Genomic DNA, 20,805 nt, shown 5'->3' with positions numbered 1-20,805 from the left:
GAGGGCTTCATCTTTGAAAGTCTCCGTGTCCGCAATACCGGGATAATCACTCCACGTGCCACCTGCGGAGGCCTCATTTTTCTTTTCATTTCTTTAGAAAAAGACTCCTCGTCGTCTAGGCAAGTTTGGACTACTGATTAACTCCTGGGAACACTTGCGCATCAGCTGATCCCAGGTGGTGCAGACGCCTAGCGGGGACCAGGCCCCGGGGGCGCCCCCGAGGTGTCATCTTCCCGAGCGACGGTGCACCTCTCACATTAACACTTGGTTCCGCTTCGATCTCTTCCATCTCCACCCCTCCACCCAGGGGGCCTCCCTGAGCCCCTGCCACCAGCTCACCTTCTCTTTTCCTCCCACGCCCCCGGACAGGGCATCCCTTCTGGCAGGTGGGGTTAGGGGATGTCTAGTCCCCGGGGAAGGACGACAGAAGGGTTAACGAGGAGAGTCTGCGGCCAGGTGGGGCGCCCACACCCGCCCGGCCGCGGTGGGCGTCGGAGGTGAGGGGGCGCTGTTCGGGCAGCAGTGCGCCGGGCGGCGGGCGGGAGAGCTGCCAGGCTGACGGAGACGCCGGCCCGAGTGGGGGCCGCTCCGCCGCCACCGCCGCCGCCGCCGCTGTGATGCGGAGCCGGTGCTGCGCCGGGCGGTGGAGTCAGAGCCCGGGCGCGGGAGCACGAGCTGCAACATCAGCACCGGCGGCGGCGGCGGCAGCAGCACCTGCACCAGCTCCCGGGCCCCGCGCTGCGCTCTCCGCCCTGCCGCGCCCGGGGCCGCCGCCCCGCGCTCTCTATGGATGTCAAAGCGGCCCCCAACGGGGTGGCCACCATCGAGGACCGGATCCTGCGGATCACTGGCTACTATGGCTATTACCCGGGTTACTCCAGCCAGAAAAGTAAGACGCCGCGGGGCTGCCTTGTTCCAGGCACCGGAGCGGGTGGGATGCGGGAGGGCGCGCGGTCCGGACACCTGCAGCCCTGCCGGTACCGCTAACGCTACCTTCCTGGCGGTGGGGCCGCTGGGGCGAAAAGTATGCCCGTTGTTCTCGGTGCTGAACCACGAGAGAGAACGGGGGCCCGGGCCGTTTGCGCCTAGGAGTTTGGAAACAGTGGCAGCCTTGGGGTCGGAAGCGCCGGGGGGACCGGGTGAGCGCTCCGGGCGGCCGTCGGCCGGCTCACCTCTGGCTCATTTACCACCAAGGGGAAGGCTGCCATGGCTGTTTACTTAGCGGAAAGTCAGCCCTAGGTGCTGCACTCCCCCCAGCCCCTACTGGGTGCCGGGCTGCAGGCGGGGCGCGGGGCGCGCTGGCTGGGTAGGCTCGGGGGTGGGGCCGGCGGGGGCGGCAGAGGCAGACTTGGGTCCCGGCGCAGGCCGGCTCTGCTCGTTCACTCCGGCTGTCGAGACGTCGCCAGCGCGGGAATTACTCCTGCTAAAAGGTCTTTGCGAGGTCCTCCACCCCGGGCAGAGAGAAACCTGCTCAGGTCTCCGAGTGCCGGCGCCTGGAGCCAGAGACCGGTGCAAACGACTGGGGGTGGGGTGTGTGCAAGCGGGAGGCGCGACAGGGCCGAGCTCCCGCGCGGCCGGCGGCACGTCGCGGCTCCCTCTCAGCCTGAGTAGGCTTCTCGGTTCTGCACAGGCTTTCTCCCAGCTAAGGGGGGGGGGGGGGGGGGGGGTCGTGCGGCGCGGATGCTTTCACATTTCTAGAGCAGTTTCGCGGGGAGGGCGTTGAGGTGCGCTCTACTCTGTCCCCCTCCCCCCAACACACAAACCCCACTGGCTATCTTTGCTGGAATTAGTTCAGCCAGCGACCAAAGTGAAGCTCATTTTTCTCCGAATTGGGGGACTAGTTGCGGCTTAATTCCCATGCAGGTGGGATCTCGCTTTTCTTGTATCAATGCGTTTCTGTCGCAATAGATGGAGCCTAATTGATGTTTTTGCTGTTATTTTTAACCAGAAACCGTGCAAGATCCTCGATGCATTTCTGATTGGTATTTTTCTGTGACATTTTGGGGTCCGATCAATGTTACAGTTTCTCTGAAGCAGACAAACCCTGACACATAGAGGAGATAACACTTTTTTTTTTCATGTAACTTTCTCCCCCACTATGCTGCATCTCTATTTAATAATAATTCAGGAGCTTTGTTCTCATAGAGATATTTTCTCATTTGATATTTCATTTGGTTTCAGGAAAGGCCTGTCTGATTTGGATGGTTTCAGTCTAGCTGTTTTTAGAAGCTTACATTATTCATTTTCCATACAAAAGTAATTATATAGTGTTAGAATTTTCTGGAAAGAAAATAACACACTGTGGAATGCAGTTTGAAGTCTTTGTACTATAGATTCAAAAACTTCTTTTTTTCCCCCTATTGGCAAAGGGTTTCTTTTTTTTACCCTAGAAACTTAAGGACAGCACTATGCTATGAGGCACCATAAAGCACTATGGCAAGGAAAGTATGCTATGTGGACATTAGTTGGATTTCACCAAGTAATTGAATGTTTTAATTAGGAACCATGGGATTTTGGTTGCTTAGAGAACATGGAAGCTGTCTGAAATTTCAAGACCCAGGGTAGTTTATTAATATAATTTTTATAACAATGGAACTGTGGTTAATAAAGAACAAACCAAATGGAATACTGGAAAAGTGACATTTTAAATAAAATCATGTTCATATTATCTTTCCGTGCTCATTCAAATAGCGGCCCTTGTTTCATTTGCAGTGCAGTAATAGGACAAAAAGAGGGAAGAGCATGGGCTGAGACAGTAACTGAAGCGAACAGGGATAAAGGTACATTTGGCATAGTTATTTTTGATGGGCACTTATCTAACTTGAGGCCACAGAAGTCAGTGAAGACAATCTCATGAGCACAGAGAATTACGTGCTAGTCAAATAACTTTCAGGGTGTTCGTGCCTTCAGAGGTAGAAAGAGATTGCCATTTTGCACAGTGAGAGACGGGGAGAGGAGAGAGCTGGAAGAGAGCCAGGCAGCCGAGCACCGTGAAATAATCCTGCCCTTAATGCAGGCCTCAACTAGTAAACAAACACATTGAAGCAAACCAGTACAATATGGCCAATTGATTTAGCTGTTACCAAGAATGAGCAACAGCTTGGGGGAAGTCTGGAGGGATATATTAAGGGAAAGGCTATGGTGAGGAATATGGAATATGTGGAGGCAAGGTGACTTTCCCATTTTCTGACTGGTCACATGTGAGGCCTTAAGGATGATCTCTTGATATCTATGCCATCTACCTTTTTAGAAGTAGGTGGGGACTCAGCTCTGAGAAAATGCATCAGTGATCAGCCTCCTGTTAATGTATACTGGTGCCGTCCCTGGCAATCAGGAAGATGAGTGCCTTGTGCAGAAGAAATGCTAGTAGTCAGACTGACACAAAAAGAAGTGTGTGTGTGTGTGTGTGTGTGTATGAAATATATTGTCAGGGTATGATATTATCAGGATAATAATCAGGGTGCAGAAATGATGGAAGCATTTGTCTAGCCTTGAGTTACTTTTGGTCTGGTGGGGGAAATAGACTCCTCTATTCAACAAGTGCTATTTGAGGACCTCCTATGTGCCAAGAATACGCCCATGAACAAAACAGACAAAAACGTGTTCCTTTTTGGAGCTGAAGTTTCAGTGAGTGGAGACAGACAATAACAAACAAACAAACAAATAATGTCGTATGCTTCAAGGTGATAGGTGCTTTAAAAAAATCACAACAGGGTAAAAAGAATGAACAATTCTGAGGGGGAGGGGTAGAGATTGTGGCAATTTTAAATAGGGCAGCCTGTTAAGACTTCCCTGAGGAGATCACAACCAGGCAAAGCCTTGAAGTATGTGAAGAAGTTAGATGCGTGAACATCTGGAAGATGTTCCAGGCAGGGTGGACAGCCAGTGCAAGGCTCTGAGCTGGGACGTGCCTGGCATGCTAGAGGAAAAGCATGGAGATCTGCATGGCTGAAGTGGAGTGAGCAGTTGGGAGAATGGGTAGAGATGGAGTGACTGTGAATGCAGGGGCTCGGGTAAAGTAGAGCCTTAGAGGCCATTGTAAGTCCTTTGGGAAGCCTTTCTGGGGTTTTGACAAAGGAGTGATGTGACTTGACTTACTTTTCAAAGGGATCAGTTTGACTGCTGTATTCAGGCAGGAGTGGAAGCAGAGAGACTAGCTATGTTATTGCAATAACGTGGGTGGGAGATGATGTCGGCCTGAACCAGAGTGGTAACAGGTGGTAAGAGGTGGTCAGATTCTGCAGATACTTGAAGTTAGAGCCAGTAGGGGTTACCAGTGCACTGGATATGACATCTGCAAGAGAGAGAGGAGCAAAATGTGATTCCATCTTTTCTGGTTTGACCAACTTTGAGTTGCCAACAGCTGAATGCGGAAGGCTTCAAGGTAGAGGGAGTCTGGGGCTAAGGATAATATTTGAGGAAGGTTAAATGTAATTGGAGATGGAAGGTAAGCCTGGAGTTCATAGGAAAGGTCTGAATGGGGATATAAATTAGGGATTTTTCAGCATCTGGATGGTATTTGAAGCCTAAGACTGATGAGAGCTCCAAGAGTGAATTTATGTAGAGAAAAGGAACAAGGTTTGAATCCTGAGGGTCTTAGACATTAAGAGGCTGGGGAAGAGGAGAAACCATGCAGGTAGACCGAGAAGGAGCTCCCAGGGAGGTGGGAGGAAAACCAGGAGCTTGTGATACCCTGGAAGCCAGTGAAGAGTTTCAAGGGGAAGGGATTAGCTGAGTCCGATGCTGCTGAAAAGTTAAGTGAAATAAAGACTTGTAACTGACCACTGAATTTGGCAATTGGGGGTCATTGGTGACCTTGACAAGAAGCCTGACAAGAGCAGGTAAGGTAGGATAAAATTTACTAAAATGTGTATAAGAGAATTAGAGAACTTGGAAGTGTGAGCATAGACAACTCTTCAAGGATTTTTTGTGCAAAGGGGAGCAGAGCCAATGGGGATCGTAGGATCAAGGAAGTTTTTTTTCTTTTAATGGAAGAAATAACAGCAAGTTTGCAAGGACTTGAGAATGATTCAGTAGAGAAAGAATAATCCATAATGTGGGAGAGATAAGGCATGGAATCTACCGCACAAGAAAAAAGACACTTCATGCAGGGCAGTGTGTGTGGGCGCGGGTTCTGGAAGGTGGAGAACCAAGATGGTGGGAGGCAGCTGAGTTTCTCTTTGGTTGCTTTAATTTTGTCCAAAGAGGAAGCAAGGTGGGGCGCCTGGGTGGCTTGGTCGGTTAAGCGTCCGACTTCGGCTCAGGTCATGATCTCACGGTCCATGGGTTCGAGCCCCGCATCGGGCTCTGTGCTGACAGCTCACAGCCTGGAGCCTGTTTCAGATTCTGTGTCTCCCTCTCTCTGTGACCTCCCCCGTTCATGCTCTGTCTCTGTCTCAAAAATAAATAAACGTTAAAAAAAAAAATTTCAAAGAGGAAGCAAGGAATCAACTGAAAGTGAGGATGGGGGAGGGTGTGGTAGTGGAGGAGAGAGAAGGTGTGAATAATTGGGTAGGGAGCATGACCAGACCGGGGAAGTGCAGTAAAGTGGTTTGGCTGCCTTAAAGAGCCCATTTAAAGTTTCTGGCCACAAATTGAAAGTGAGACCAGTCGGTAGGTTGTTATATTCACTGATACAGTGAAGACTTGGAGCAAGTGAAGAGAAGGACTTCACCAGAGTGCAGATTATCCAATGGGTATGATAAAATAATAGGGGAAAGGGAGTAGTAAATGGATGCAAGAAAGGTATTACCGTAATGGTTGACCGTAGAATTTAAAGCTGGTGAGTAGAGGAGAGGAAATCAAGGTAGTTAAGGAGAGTGAAGAGATGGTAGGATCAGTGGGTTGCAACCTCAGTGGGATCAAAGGGGAGCGGAAGTTAGCTGGAAGATGAGAGGCGGTGGTCAGAGAGAGAGAGCTGTATGCAGTAAGAAGTTATTTCCGTTAGTCAAGTCAAAGGATAAGTCAACTTACGTTTTATTGTATTCCATAATTGATATTCTTGGGGTGAGCCTTCTTTTTGTGTTTGTATAAGGAGGTGGTATGTTGGTGTGTAGTGAATTAAACCCTAGTGATTTGGAGATCGATTCTAGTCTTAAACCTGCCAGGAGCTGGCTCGGAGACCCTCTCTGTGCCAGTTTCCTTGTTTGTAAAAAAAAAAAAAAAAAAAAAAAAAAAAAGAGTATAGAATTTGCTGTCTCAGAACAGCCATGCAGTAGGTCAGCTTTGACAGCTTTCACAAAAGTCCCATCTCTTCACTGCACCTTCCATCTCAGATGGCAACCAGTTGTCTTTCTTCGTTCTATGTTTTTTGCACCTGTTGGCCTTTTGTTTTTCTATGCCCCATTAGTGACCAGGTTCTGTGGTTGTTTACTCTTGGTAGCTGCAACAGTAAAACCTCTTCCCCTTACTCTGATCCCAGCGCTGAGCATCTCCTCTCCAAAAAGAATTCTATCAGCTTCTGGCTTTTCTGGCTCTCTGATGTCTCTGACTGCTGCTATGACTTAGCATGTCCCCAGGTTCCAGCCTCAGTTGGTTCTTCTCACCCTACTTTCCCTGAGTAAGCTCATTCAATCCCCTGGCTTCGCTGTCTCCTATGAGTCTGTATATCTAGGTTCTCTTTTCCTAAACCCAGGCCATTTCGAACTTCCTACTAGACTTCCTACCTGGATGTCCTCTAGGCATGTCACACATAAAACTAAATTCATCAGCCTGTCCTTAAAATGTGCCCTTTCCTTCTTATTATACTTTTTAGCTTCCAATATCTGCATCTAACCAATTGCCTGGAAACCTGGAGTTATCCTCAAACCTCTATCCTTTTTTCTTACCCATATTCAGTTAAGAAGTCCTATCTGTTTTTCGCTAAATATGTGTTTTCCATCCCCACTGGCACTACCTTAGTTCTTTCTATCCATCACATCTTTCCTCCAGCCTCAAACCCTTCTAATCTAGTATGCACACCTTAACATTTAATTTCGTAAAATGCAGATCTGTTCATCTCACGTCCCTCATCAAATGCCTGGAATAAATCTTGATTTTCTGTGGAGTAAAGTCCAAACTCCTTAGCATGCCACAATCTGAGCCCAGCTTACATTGTTCTATTTTAGCACGCATTTCCCCCACTAATTGCCAAAGTGATGCATGCTTAATGCAGAAAATCTGGAAGGCAGAGAAGCAAAGGGAGATTAAAACAAAATTACTCATAATTCCATCACCCAGAGGTGATTAGTAGTCACATTTTGGTTAATATTATCCTTTCAGTCTTTTTTATATCCATAAATACATGCAAATTCTTTTTATTTCACACTAAACATTTCTCATTGGTCTATATATTTTTTTGTCTTTTTTTTTCAATATATGAAATTTATTGTCAAACTGGTTTCCATACAGCACCCAGTGCTCATCCCAAAAGGTGCCCTCCTCAATACCCATCACCTACCCTCCCCTCCCTCCCACCCCCCATCACCCCTCAGTTTGTTCTCAGTTTTTAACAGTCTCTTATGCTTTGGCTCTCTCCCACTCTAACCTCTTTTTTTTTTTTTTTTCCTTCCCCTCCCCCATGGGTTTCTGTTAAGTTTCTCAGGATCCACATAAGAGTGAAAACATATGGTATCTGTCTTTCTCTGTATGGCTTATTTCACTTAGCATCACACTCTCCAGTTCCATCCACGTTGCTGCAAAGGGCCATATTTCATTCTTTCTCATTGCCATGTAGTACTCCATTGTGTATATAAACCACAATTTCTTTATCCATTCATCGATCTATATATTTTTAATAATTTAATGTATTCATAGTCTTCCATATATTCAAGCACCTTAATCTGATTGTTGGATTTTTAGTCCACTTTTGGGGGAGGGGCAGAGAGAGAGGGAGAGACAGAATCTGAAGTAGACTTTGCAGAACCTGACTAGGGGCTCAAACTCAGTGAAACCGTGAGATCATGACCTGAGCCGAAACCAAGAGTCACAAGCTTAACTGACTGAGCCACCCAGGCGCCCCCAGGTTGTTTTTTTTGTTTGTTTGTTTTTTTGTTTTTTTCATAGCTCATATGGCCTCCACAAACCCTGGTCATAGTCTCATCCAGGGGCTCATTATTTCCATAACGTTATTGTCCCCATGCTCTCCTCCTCAATGCTTTTTTTACACTATGGCCAGATGACTTCCTCTCCCTGTGTCTCCTTCATCACTCTTTGGAAAGCTCTTTGAAGGCCGAGGCTGAGTTGAAATGCTGTCCTCTGTAAAGCTTCCTGATTGCCCCAGGCTGGGTTAATCCTCCCTCTGTGCTCCTATAATACTGTGTACTCACCTCTGCTCCAGCAGTTAGCACACTATTTTTGGCTGTTTACACTAGACTGTCTCACCCACAGAGCTGAGGGAGGGCAAGGACTTATCTTTATTTATGTATTTTCCTCTTAGGCAAAGTGTCTGGTATATATCCTGGGTGCTCAATAAAGTTTGTTATACTAATGAATGAATGATTATAGTTTCCTTTGAAGAAATTGGAGTTAATTATTTTCTCACAGAAAGGGAGAGAGTCCATGATAGTAGCAATTGGAGAAAAAATTCACCAGCTATGAATGAATCAAACAGATGTGCCTATTCAGAGAATACATCAGATGGCATCACTTTACCTTTGTGGTTGTAACTTCTGCATTTTTGCCCTTCTTGTTTTCTTTATCACTTTCTCTATGCTTGAAAGGGGCAAAGGCTTTTTTTTTTTTTTTTTTTTTTTTTTTTAATACAGAGTAGTACCAAGTTGGTAGAATTGTAAGAAATACAATGTGGTCCTTCCTCCCACCCCCTTTGAAAATGGTTGATGTTGGTCTTCATGGTACAATACGTAACATTTTAGCAACTCTGGCTGGAGTAAGTTATAAAATTGTCTCTTGCTAGTGACACAAACGCCATCACTATTTCTCCCAGTTCATGTTCTGTTTTACCCTGATAATAAGCTTTATATTGCTTTGTATGTGATAGGTAGTGTTTCATAGACAGTTCTAATTACCATCGATGAGGAGTATTGAGAAGTCTTTGTTACATAGCTTTTAACTGTAATATACAAGGACTGTATGAGTATCATTGTTTATGTTATTCACGTTGGATTATGTCATTTCTACAGTGCTAATTTTGGTGTGTATTTTTCATTTAAAATATAAATTTACATATAAGTTGGGTATTTGTATTATAAAATACTGCTACGACTACTAGCTAACACGTGGGCTTAACATTAAGTTTCAGACCGGCTTTCTAAAGAAAGTATATCTAAGGCCTGTTTGAGGCCATGAGGTCTAATGCAAAGACCTTAAGATTCTGCTCTGCTACTTCTTAGCCGTTAAACACCTCAGCTCAACAATTTTGTTCCTGTAGTATGGGAATAAAAGTAGTTGTTTCACAGGTCACTAGGAGGATTATGTAAGACAATGGATGCAGAATGTCTGGCACAGTTCAATATATGGAAGTTGTTAATGATTATGGAGGAAGACAGTAGAATTGGTTTCACCATCCAAGAGCCTTGCTCATTTTTTCCTGGTAAATAAGTGACTTACCGCTTTTTTTGGTTGCTGTTTGTTTTTCATATTCAGCATTGCATTTTGAATTGGTATTGAAAGTTGTGTTAGAGCGATGTTAGAGATCATTTGCACATTATCCAAGTTCACAATGGTTTTCCATTCCTTATCCATTTCTGGCTTGTCTGGTGCTATAATCGAAAGGGGCAGTGTATTACACTTATCTGGGTTGCCCCTAAGGATAGTTTAAAATGGGCTGGAGGCCATTTGTGATGAGGTTATTCCCAGTGGGTTGATCTAAAAGAGAGAAGACAAATCTAGGGCCTATGAGGGACGGGATGAGCCTGCATATCTAGAGATACCCAGACCTCAAAGTAGAAGGGAGTGCAAGGGTACCAGGGGTGTGGGAGAATAGGGGCAAGAGAGTGGGGGAGGGGAAGCATGGAAGCCCATTTGAAGATGGGTAGCATGGGTTGGGGACAAGTAGGGTTAGATAGGATTGGGAGGGCAAACAGGTGGAGAGGAAGTGAAGCCTGAGGATTAATTTTGAGCCAGTTTGTTGAAAGTTGCAGTGTTTCTTTAATATGCAGAGTTTTAGAAGCACAGTTCCTTTTTGGGCTGTTTATATAGCAGTAAACATAACAGAGTGTTTTATGTTCTACTTTAAAAAATACATCATTATGTTATAAACATATAAACATGTTATAAACATATAAACATATATGTTATAAACATATGAACATATTTCTACATAATCTCTGGAGTTAATTTTTTTAAGTTATAAAGCGTTTAATTATTTACAGACCCAGAAGAATATAGAGGAAAAGAAAAATAAACTTGTCACTCTAGCACACTACTGTTATTTTGGTTAATTTCCTTCCTTTCTTCCTAATGTGTATAGGGCTCCCCTTCTTGAGTTTTGGCAAATGTAAACTATAGTGTAGTCATAATTCTGATATATACACAATTTTGTGCCCTGCTTCTCTTCCGTTTAACATTTTAGGATAAGCATTTTTAATTTTGTTGCATTTATCTGCCTTGAGAGGCTGGAATTAGATTCTCCTTTCAGAGATCTTGCCTTAAAAAATTTGTGCAAACTGGTTCTCAGTTATTTGAGACTAAATAAAATGGAGAGACCTGGAGTGTTCGTGAGGACTTATTTGATCTCTAGTTACAAGATTGCATTTGAACTGGCTTAAGCAAAAATGGAAGTGATTGAAAGGATACTGGGAATATTCTATGGATTTTAGGGGCAGGGATCAGGTGGGATGAGCTAGCATCAGGTCCTGGAGGGTGATAGGGAAAACAGGAAGCCCTCTTTCTCTGCCTTTCATCTCTTTTTTCTGGCACATGTTCTCCATTCTTGTCTCTTGCTGCAGGCTGGCTTTCTCAATTTCCTTGTCCAAATGGTTGAAAATAGCCTCTGCCAGCAGTTCCAGTGTTTACGTGTCCTCTATTCAAGAGAGCAGACAGATTGAGCAAGAATCTCTTACTTCTAAATCCAGATTCCCGGAGAAAGGGACTCTTTGGCCCAATTTGTGTCAAGTGCATACTCTTGATTCTCTTGATTCTATGGACTATGGTGGCTTGGGGCAGGGTCAAGTTATGCAATCATGGCTGCCAGAAACTCTCTCCAGTAGCTCTTTTGACTGTAGGGGAAAAGGTTGTTTGAAGTGAAAAGGAGCAATTGGCCGGACAGTCAACTTAATCGCTATTGGTTCACAGAGCTTGCATAAAAAAGTTTTTTACTCTTGGGGCGCCTGGGTGGCTCAGTCGGTTAAGCGTCCGACTTCAGCGGTCCGTGAGTTCGAGCCCCACGTCGGGCTCTGGGCTGATGGCTCAGAGCCTGGAGCCTGCTTCCGATTCTGTGTCTCCCTCTCTCTCTGCCCCTGCCCCGTTCATGCTCTGTCTCTCTCTGTCTCAAAAATAAATAAAACGTTAAAAAAAAAAAATTAAAAAAAAAAAAGTTTTTTACTCAAATCATAGGCTTCAATCAAGATCCAATCTTTTCTTTTTTCTGTTTCTGATAGTTTTTGGAGTATATCAAGATCATACTTAGTGAGGTTATAGAGACAATATTTCTACAAACTAAGAAAATCCAGGTGTCTGTTGAGAGTGTAAGTCCCTAGGGAGTTCTGTTTAAAAAGTATCCAACCAATACTGCAGACTACTTATTAAGTTTTATTGAAGTGCTACTGCTTACGTCAAGTTTGGAAGACATATTTCGTTTTCTAGCTCAGATAGGGCAGCGCACCCGTTCCTTCAGGTTCAAGGTATGGTAATTGAGGATGACATTTAACGTTGTATATTTTAAACAGGCATTGAAAATTACACTTTTCGCAGTCTGGGATTTTCTATATTTAGTCCTGGGTTAATGCCAAGATGGCACTAGTGAGGTGTCAATAATGGTTTTGTGGTCTTGAAAACCAGACATACTAACAATTGTTTATCTCCTGTGAAAGCTAAGATTCCTAAGGGGGTCAGAGCATGCAGATTTTTGCTTCTGATACCTTGCTAAGCTCCAAGTCATGTGACTTTGGTATCTATCTTGTGTTTCTGTTCATACCTATGTCTAAGCACAGTCATTCTGGAGGAAAGATCCAGATCGAGTGAGTTGGGAGCCATTTGGAACACTGTCTTCTTTGCTAGACTTATGGTGGCATGTTCTAAAGAAGCAATATAATACATCTAAGGTGACATTATTATTTACCAGGGACTTTTTAGAACAAATATATTTAGAAGTTGAAAACTTTTTATTTCTCCATTATATAAATATATATATATATATACACACACACACACATATTTCTCCATTTTATATATATATATATATTTCTCCCTTTTATATATATGTGTGTGTGTATATATATACATATATATATACATATATATATGTATATATATATATATATATGTATATATATGATATGTGAGCACTTGAAGCATTAGCTTCTTGCCGTGCTCCTTTCTAGTTCACAGCCATCAGGATCTTTTTAAAAGCATTAATTGGATTATTCCTCTGGTTAAAGTTTTTAGTGGCTTTCGATATCTCTTTGGAAAACTGTAAAACCCTAAACCCAGTCTACAAAGGTAGGTCCTACATGGTCCAGTTCTTCAGATGGCAACGCTGTTACATGCCCCGATTATGCTGTGGGCATATGGCACGTGCTCCAGTCCCTTTCTTTCCTCCCAACTGATGAACAGGCTTTCCCCCACTCCTGGTGCTGTTACCTGACTGGCTCCTAGCCATCCTTCATGTCTCATATTCAGTGCCACTGCCTCAGAGAGCACTTTGTAGCTTTGCACCTCGCTCCTCTGTACTTTTCCTTTACAGCACTTCCTACAAACTGCACTCACAATTTATGTTGATTGCTGTGACTGTTTCATGTCTTTCCTGCCCACTGGTCTCTTAGCTCCCTAAGGGATGGATCCATGTTGTTCAGTGCTGTGTGCCCCGCACACAGAATTGTGCCTGTGCACTCCATAAGTATTTGTTGAATGTGTGATCAAGGCTTGTTAAAAATTTCAAGTAGACTTTTTGCAAAAAATCAACTTTTTATTTGAAATATTTTTGAATTTCTAGAAAAGTTAAGATAATACGAAGAATCCCTGTATCTCTCTCACCCACCCTCCCCATTGTTATCACTTTATATTACCAATGTAAATTTGTCAAAACTCAGAAACCAATATTGGTACGTTACTGTGAATTAAACTCCAGGCTTTATTTGAATTTCACTAGTTTTTCCACTAAAGTTCTCCTTCTGGTCCAGGATCTGGTCTGGCCTGTTGCATTCAATTGTCATATTTCTTAAGTAGGCTTTTTAATGAAAAGATAACTTCAATTTTATAGGAATTTTCTGGCCAGGTTTTTAGGGCTTGGGTCAGATCACATTTGAAAGCATAACTACTAGTTTACAAGGTGATATTGGATTAAATTCATGTTAGAAATGACCTATGACTTGACATAGAAATGACATGCTATCTTAGAGGATTGTTCCATAGTATAGAACAGTAGTTCTTTTTTATTTTTTTTTATTTTTGTTTTCAATATATGAAATTTATTGTCAAATTGGTTTCCATACAACACCCAGTGCTCATCCCAAAAGGTGCCCTCCTCAATACCCATCACCCACCCTCCCCTCCCTCCCATCCCCCATCAACCCTCAGTTAGAACAGTAGTTCTTAGTATTTCTACTTTTTAACACTTAGGGGGATGCAGAAATCTTTGAAAAATCCAGATAAAGCTATAGATTACCTCTTCATCCCCAAATACACATACATACCAAACATTTTCATGCAGTTTATTTTATTACACTGGAAATTTATCATTTCACAGGAATGGGCTATAAAGTGGATAATTGCAATGAGTTGTATCTGTTTTTCTGTTTTATGAGAATGCGTACAAAATTTAATGGCAATGCCTGGAAAAATTGAAAGAATTCAAATGTGTTAACTAAAATAGGAGTGAACTTCAGTTTTATTCAAAAGTGAATTTCCACGAGGACGTTCTTATAGTCTGGAGTGAATAAAAAGCTGAAATTCTGGAGTGGTCTTAGGCATGGGAGTCATCATTTCCACTCAGTCATCAAGTCACTGAGGTCACTTTTGAGGCAAGATCTGCATCATCCATGCTGTCTTTGACAGAAAAAGAAAGGATGATGGATTTGTGTTTCAATTTTGAGGTTGTCTAAGCATAATTAGCTTTCAAGTACATCTTGCAGTGTATCTAGATACTCCCACCCAGATTGTTGATCTGCACAGAAATGTTATGACATGTCATTCTGGATTCTTGTCTTCCTGAGGAGCTGTGTTTCCAAAGGAACTTGTGGTTTTCACCTGCATAATAATAGTGACTTTAAATCTTTCAATGAAAAAGCATATCATAAAATCTATCCAAGTTACAGTGATACGCAAACTTCCCTTCATTACCAAAGCGGGAGCACAAACCTACTTTTCTCCCCAGGTGCTGTTTGTTTGACATCTTAACCTTTCGTGCTTCCTACGAAGCTCACAGAATAGGCATTGTCCTTAGATGGTATTCATATGCCTGTAACAGAAAATCAGGATGGGAAGCATTGGGAGACATACAGTTATTTGCTAAAGGGAAATAGCATAGCTGCCCGTGTCTCCAATGTTTGCATCAAAATTGGGGCAAATAAACAGCTTGAGGAGAAGACTTTATTTGATAAAGGCTTCCATTTTTATCCCCTGCTGCAGACCACAAACCAGTTTATCCATTTCCAAGGCACACTGGTTCCCAAGGTCTCCCCAGGATGAATTTGGCTGCAAGAAAACTCAACTTCTATTGGCTTAAGCAATAAGGAATTTATTCTCTTTTAGAGCAGTAAGTTGAGAGGTGGGGTGGCTGACTTAATGGCTTATGCTGTAGTGAAGTACCTAGAGTCTATTGTTTTCCATCTCGTGGTGTGGACTTTTTCTTGACTTTCTTTTAAAAGTGTTTTATAAACTTTTCTTTTTTTGTTTCTTAAAATTTTTTTTTAATGTTTATTTATTTTTGAGATGGAGCATGAACGGGGGAGGGGCAGAGAGAGAGGGAGACACAGAATCCGAAGTAGGCTTCAGGCTCTGAGCTGTCCGCACAGAGCCTGATGCGGGGCTTGAACTCACGGACTGTGAGATCATGACCTGAGCCGAAGTCAGACGCTTAACCGACTAAGCCACCCAGGCACCCCTTCTTCTTCTTCTTCTTCTTTTTTTTTTTAAAATAAAATTCATTGTCAAATTGGCCTACATACAACACCCAGTGCTCATCCCAACAAGTGCCCTCCTCAATGCCCATGATCCATTTTCCCTCTCCCCCACCCACCTGTCCACCTTTAGTTTGTTCTCCGTATTTAAGAGTCTCTTGTGGTTTGTCTCCCTCCTTTTCTGTTTGTAACTACTTTTTCTCCCTTCTCTTCCCCCATGGTCTTCTGTTTCACTTAAAGTTTTACTTGAAGTTTTAATAGCTTTCTTTTGTTTTTCTCATATTTCTTTTAAGAATATGGCCTATTGTTCTTACGTTACGAATATGGTAACTTCTCTTATTCTCTAAGGAAGTTACTAATATGTTTTTGTTTGTTTTCTTCTCTTGAATGGGCTGGTTTTTCCAAGTTGTTTTTTTTTTTTTTTAAGTTTTTATGATTGTTAGCCAATATACTTGAAATTTTGCGATTTTTGTGTACCTTCTTATATTCTAGAGTAGAGGGCTCCAAAGCTATTTGGAATCTGTGGGAATGGTGGAGGAGGTCAAGAACCAGGAAGGGTCTTGCCCCAAGTTAGCCTGCTGCAATTTCATGGTTGCTAGCAGAAGACATGAAACTCCCGAGTCAGAGACTAAAAACAGACTCAACCAAGGCTACGGATTTTTGCCTCACTCTTTCAGTGGTAACTGGTAACTTAGGACAATTCTGTGTTGTGAATTGGACTGATATCTACTTTCCTCTACCCTCAGTGTCGGTTTCAGTTTCCTCAGGCCTGAAAAGTCATTTACCACTTTTAACGTCTAACATGTTGTTATTAAAAAATGAATACATAAAATGTTACTACCTTCACTCTTGATTCTTGTGGATTTACACCTTTAAAAAAGTCACTTATCGGGGCGCCTGGGTGGCTCAGTCGGTTGAGCAGCCGACTTCGGCTCAGGTCACCATCTCGTGGTCCGTGGGTTCAAGCCCCGCATCGGGCTCTGGGCTGACAGCTCCGAGTCTGGAGCCTGTTTCAGATTCTGTGTCTCCCTCTCTCTCTCTGACCCTCCCCCGTTCATGCTCTGTCTCTCTCTGTCTCAAAAATAAATAAACATTAAAAAAAAAAATTTTAAAAAGTCACTTATTGTCATTTTAGCGGAATTTCCTGAATGAACAAATAGAGATGTGTGTGTTCAATCTGCCATCTTTACCAGGAAGAATCATTGTCCTTTCTACTTCTATTCTTTGAAATCTTCCCACTTAGACTAGATCTGCTATAAACTGAGATAAATGTCGTATTCGTGGTGGCAGAGTACATTATCTTGATTTCCTCCTGGTGGGAAGCTATTTTAGATATCGTAACATGGGGGCAAACAGGATTGTGCATTATCTGTTTCTTGATCTGAATTTTGGTTTCACAGACGTGTTTACCTTGTGAAAATACCATCAAGCAGGCACTTAAGGTCTGTGTAATTTTCCATATGGATGTTATATTGCAATAAAAAGTTTACATTGAAAATCGTATGTAACATGACTATGTATCATAGCATTCTAGTCCATTTGACCCTAGTTTTAATAAAACATTGAATTAAAATTATTTTCCAAATTTTCAGAGTAACATAAATAATTATTTTTGTGTGTTCCCAGTTTATTGACCCCTAAGCACATCTCCTAATCCCTTATCAGTATGAGGAAGTGGTTCTCAAATACTTTGCTGCATAGTAGAAACAACTGGGAGTTCTAAAAACTATCCCAATGCTAAGGCTAAATTACATTCCAATTAAAACAGATTCTTTGGTACTGAGACACAGGCATCGGTCCTTTTTATGCTCCCCGGGAGAGTCCAATGAACATCCAAGGCTGTGAACATAGGTCTAGAACATGGCTTCTGAAACCATCTGTGCTAAAGGACCAGTCTGTATTTTTAAATTTCCAACTTGTTATAGATCAAAAATCTTGAAAAATCAATAAAAATGAGCTAAGAGAAAAAATAATCATGCACTGAAATATCATAGCAATGTCAGCTTGCGACAAGGTTTTCTTAATGTTTATTCTCAATTTCCATATTTATCTGGTCCCAGATTGGTAACAGTTCATGGCTAGTACCAGTCCACAGAGCACCCGTTGGGTAACACCTACCACTCGGGCAATGGAATACTCTCTTTCTTAGCACAAGCCAAGTATCCATATCCTCTCCTCTCTGTGGAGTCATTTTGGAGACTGAAGAGAACTTGCACTGAGGTCTATAGTGGGTGTTCTCATTCTCTTACAGCCCTCCTGACACACTGCATCTACTCTGATGCATTTTTGGGCTCTGAAAGCATAGGGTGAAAACCACTGTTAGGAACTCATGGCTTCATTGGAGATTTTTCAAGTATTATTTTCCTTCAGCTGTATAAATCCGGGAAACACTCTTGACTACTAACATCTTAGCATGTGACCTCGTGTATATTTGTAGTGTATCTAATCTGTGTGTTGTATGGCTAAGTGAATTTCAGGGAAAAATCCGCTGAAGACTCTCAAGAACCTTGTTCTTAGTGATTTTGCACTGTAGGCTAGAATGGAGCGAGAATTCTCCTGTTACATGGGCTGAAATCTTCAAAGGATACCTGGAGTTTCACTCAGAGGCCTGTGGGGCTGCCTGTGGTGTTTGCAGGGCTGAATGAGAAGTGGGCTGCTATAATTTGCTACCCCGAGATCCTTGGCCCAGTAGTCTGGGAACATGGAAATTTACCCATGTGGAAGGAAGCCCATTAGGTTTATGAAGCATGGGATGGAGAGTGAGGTTTGGAATTTGTGGGAACTTAATCTTAGGGAGGAGTTCAGAATGAGTCAAATGAATCATTTTACGGTGACATCTAATCCCCTTCCCTTTGGGAGATTATTTTGGTGGCAATGCAGTTGAATTCTAGTTGAAGCAGATTTTCTGATTAACATGTTCCAAGGCATCTCTTACTTTTTGTTTTTGTTTTTGTTTTTTTTTTTCCCTTTCTAAGTACTGGCTCACCTGTTTCAGAGAAGATGACACAATTACACTTATTAGACAACCAAAGGCCACACCAGATGTTGTTAATTGCACTCTCAGTCCCTTGTGTGGCTTTTAATAAAGCTGTCTTCAATGGCCTTATTACTCATCTTGACTTGTATTATATTCTCATTATATTTGCTGTGAGTGTAGAATTTCACAGTGGCTTTCCTACGTGTGACTTAGGTCTGACTCCCAAAAAAGAAGCAGAAAGGAGGGAGAGGATATGTTTGACTTTGGGCTTGAGTACTTTTCCCAACTCAGGTTTTGTTACTTGATAAGAGATGGAAAATGGAGGCAATGTGTCTAACCTAGTTGTTTCTAGATTCTATCTTCTTTAAAGTTTTTTTTTAACCTTTTTTTTTTTTTTGAGACAGAGAGAGACAGAGCATGAATGGGGGAGGGTCAGAGAGAGAGAGGGAGACACAGAATCTGAAACAGGCTTCAGGCTCTGAGCTGTCAGCACAGAGCCCGACGCGGGGCTTGAACTCACAGACTGCGAGATCACGACCTGAGCCGAAGTCGGACGCTTAACCGACTGAGCCACCCAGGCGCCCCTAAAGTTTTATACACATAAAGCTCATGCAGGTAAAAGCCCAAGCACATCTAACATCTGGCACATGAAAACTTATTAGAGACAAAAAGCAGAAATGGGAATCTCAGCATATAGTAGAACTTAAGAAAAAGTCAGTTATCCTGTGACTTTTAATAGAAAGTTATACCCAAAATATGTACTATGTACAGCCATGGTGGATTGAAATGAATGTAAGGCTGAACTTTGTGCAGAGTAATCTTTGAAGATCAAGTAAAGATGAAATGTTTATGAGATTCAAAACAAGCACTTTGAAAGAAATAGCAGGGGTTTAACTTCTCCTAGACACAAAGGATTCAGGTTATGAATTCTGAATTTTGCTACTACCACTATCTGTCATCTGTGTAGCATTTTAACACATTACAAAGCAAAAGAACATAAGATCTCACGAAAACTCACAGTCTTTCTGTGAAGGGGGTGTTATTATCACTATGTTGCAGACAAGGAAATTGAGGCTCAGAGAGGTTCCCTTGCCCCATGGTACAGCTACAGATGCCAGGACTAGAGTTTTGAGTCCAGAGCCGTCTGCTTCCCAAACCCATACCCTCTACTAGAGAGAGTAACAAGAAGTCAAAATTGTAAAATTCAGATCTTCCCATGACACAGCTCTTCTACCTCCTCCTGAAGTCATGGGAAAAGATAATCAACTTCCACTTCCTTTTTTAGCAATGTTTGCTTGTAACTTGCAATGCACAGCATTGATACAGAACTTAGTCTAGGACTTAAGCAGCCTCTCCCTCTCCTCCAAGTTTGAATTTTACCTCAAGTGGATGTTGCATTTAAAGGATCTTTTTGGAAAGAGGAGAGATTGATCAAGATGGCCTTAAGAATAAGACTGTGTGTGTGTGTGTGTGTGTGAGAGAGAGAGAGAGAGGGAGGGAGGGAGAGAGAGGGAGAGGGAGGGAGAAGGAGGGAGGGAGAAAATAGATCATTACTGCCATAGACACCTCTACTAAGGTCCAATTGGTATCTGGAGTCTCCTCCTTTTCTAGGGAAAGAGAGAAGAAAGGCAGTGGAGAGACAGGAAGAGACTGCCCTCCCCCTTGAGCTGCCTTTCCTCTCTTTCACACACTCATTTCTTATGGAATTTTGACCATACATCTTAGCTGTCAATGCTTGTTCTAATATCTAGTGAAATTTCTCTAGTTATAGCTTAAATCATTGGAATCTTGATACTGGTGTTGCTGTTGTCCTTTTCAGAAAAAGGCATCCAATACTGCTTTAATATTGACTGTATTGGTCTATAGTCTCACTCTTTGTTATTTATATTTGTGGGTCTTCTGCAAGGTTTGATGCAGATTTCTATCAATGGCCTTAGAAATGCGAGTGTGTTTGTAGTGATGCCTCATTCTGGGTGAGATTTAAGAGTCATTAGATTCACCTCCATTGTAGGTAAACCATGCTTGTTTCCCACATTTCTAGATGAATAGCTTTAGACAGGCCTTTCCAAGTTTTTCAGCTGTGGCATTAATAAGGTCAGTGGGTTTTTTAAATGTTAAATCAATTATGTTTATGCTTAATGGGTAACCTATTCTTATCTTCGATAAGAGTTGAACATAAAACAAGAACAAAAACTGATTTTATAAGAAGCTACCAGAAGGTTATAATATCCTGCAGAGCTATTGAAATTATTTTGTAGTTTTGAGTACGTTGTAGGAATATCATATTCTAATTCTTTTGAGAATCTGGCAAGTGAAGAATGCAAATTCAGTTTTAAACTTTTTTTTAAACAACTGAGAGAAATGTTCTAAACGTTAGGAAAAACTCAAATAGGGAAAAACTGAGATTCAAACCCTTTGTACTCCAGCCTTTTAGATCTTTCTCTTGGTAGCTCTGTTTTGGGGAGTTACTGATGGTTTAGGTGAGATGATTTTTTGTTCTTCATGATACCTGGAAACCAAAATCTCTTAACTTACTAAGTTGAGTCAGGGGGAAGGTGAGATTTGGCTCTGCCCTCAGGATGCTTTGTGAAGTAGAAACAACAGACCTCCTTC

At 42.4% G+C, this 20,805-nt stretch overlaps 1 protein-coding gene across 3 annotated transcripts in view; it reads left to right on the top strand.

The window, feature by feature from the left end:
• The window catches only part of SLC35F4 (solute carrier family 35 member F4), a 349,855-nt gene that overhangs the window by 109,965 nt on the left and 219,085 nt on the right, over positions 1–20,805 (top strand). The window contains exon 1 of one of the 3 annotated variants that reach the window (XM_019451695.2): positions 130–889. The exons of the other annotated variants lie outside the window; for them this stretch is intronic. Coding sequence (XP_019307240.1) covers positions 787–889 — 103 coding nt within the window. The 5' untranslated portion in view covers positions 130–786. Of the gene's footprint in view, positions 1–129; positions 890–20,805 lie in introns of those variants that run through there. 3 annotated transcript variants of the gene reach the window in all.

Source organism: Panthera pardus, unplaced genomic scaffold (genome assembly GCF_024362965.1).
Source record: "Panthera pardus isolate Hobbes unplaced genomic scaffold, ASM2436296v1 HiC_scaffold_24, whole genome shotgun sequence".
Taxonomy (NCBI): Eukaryota; Metazoa; Chordata; class Mammalia; order Carnivora; family Felidae; genus Panthera; species Panthera pardus.
Note: the sequence above shows the minus strand (reverse complement) of the source record. Positions and strands in the feature narration are given on the sequence as shown.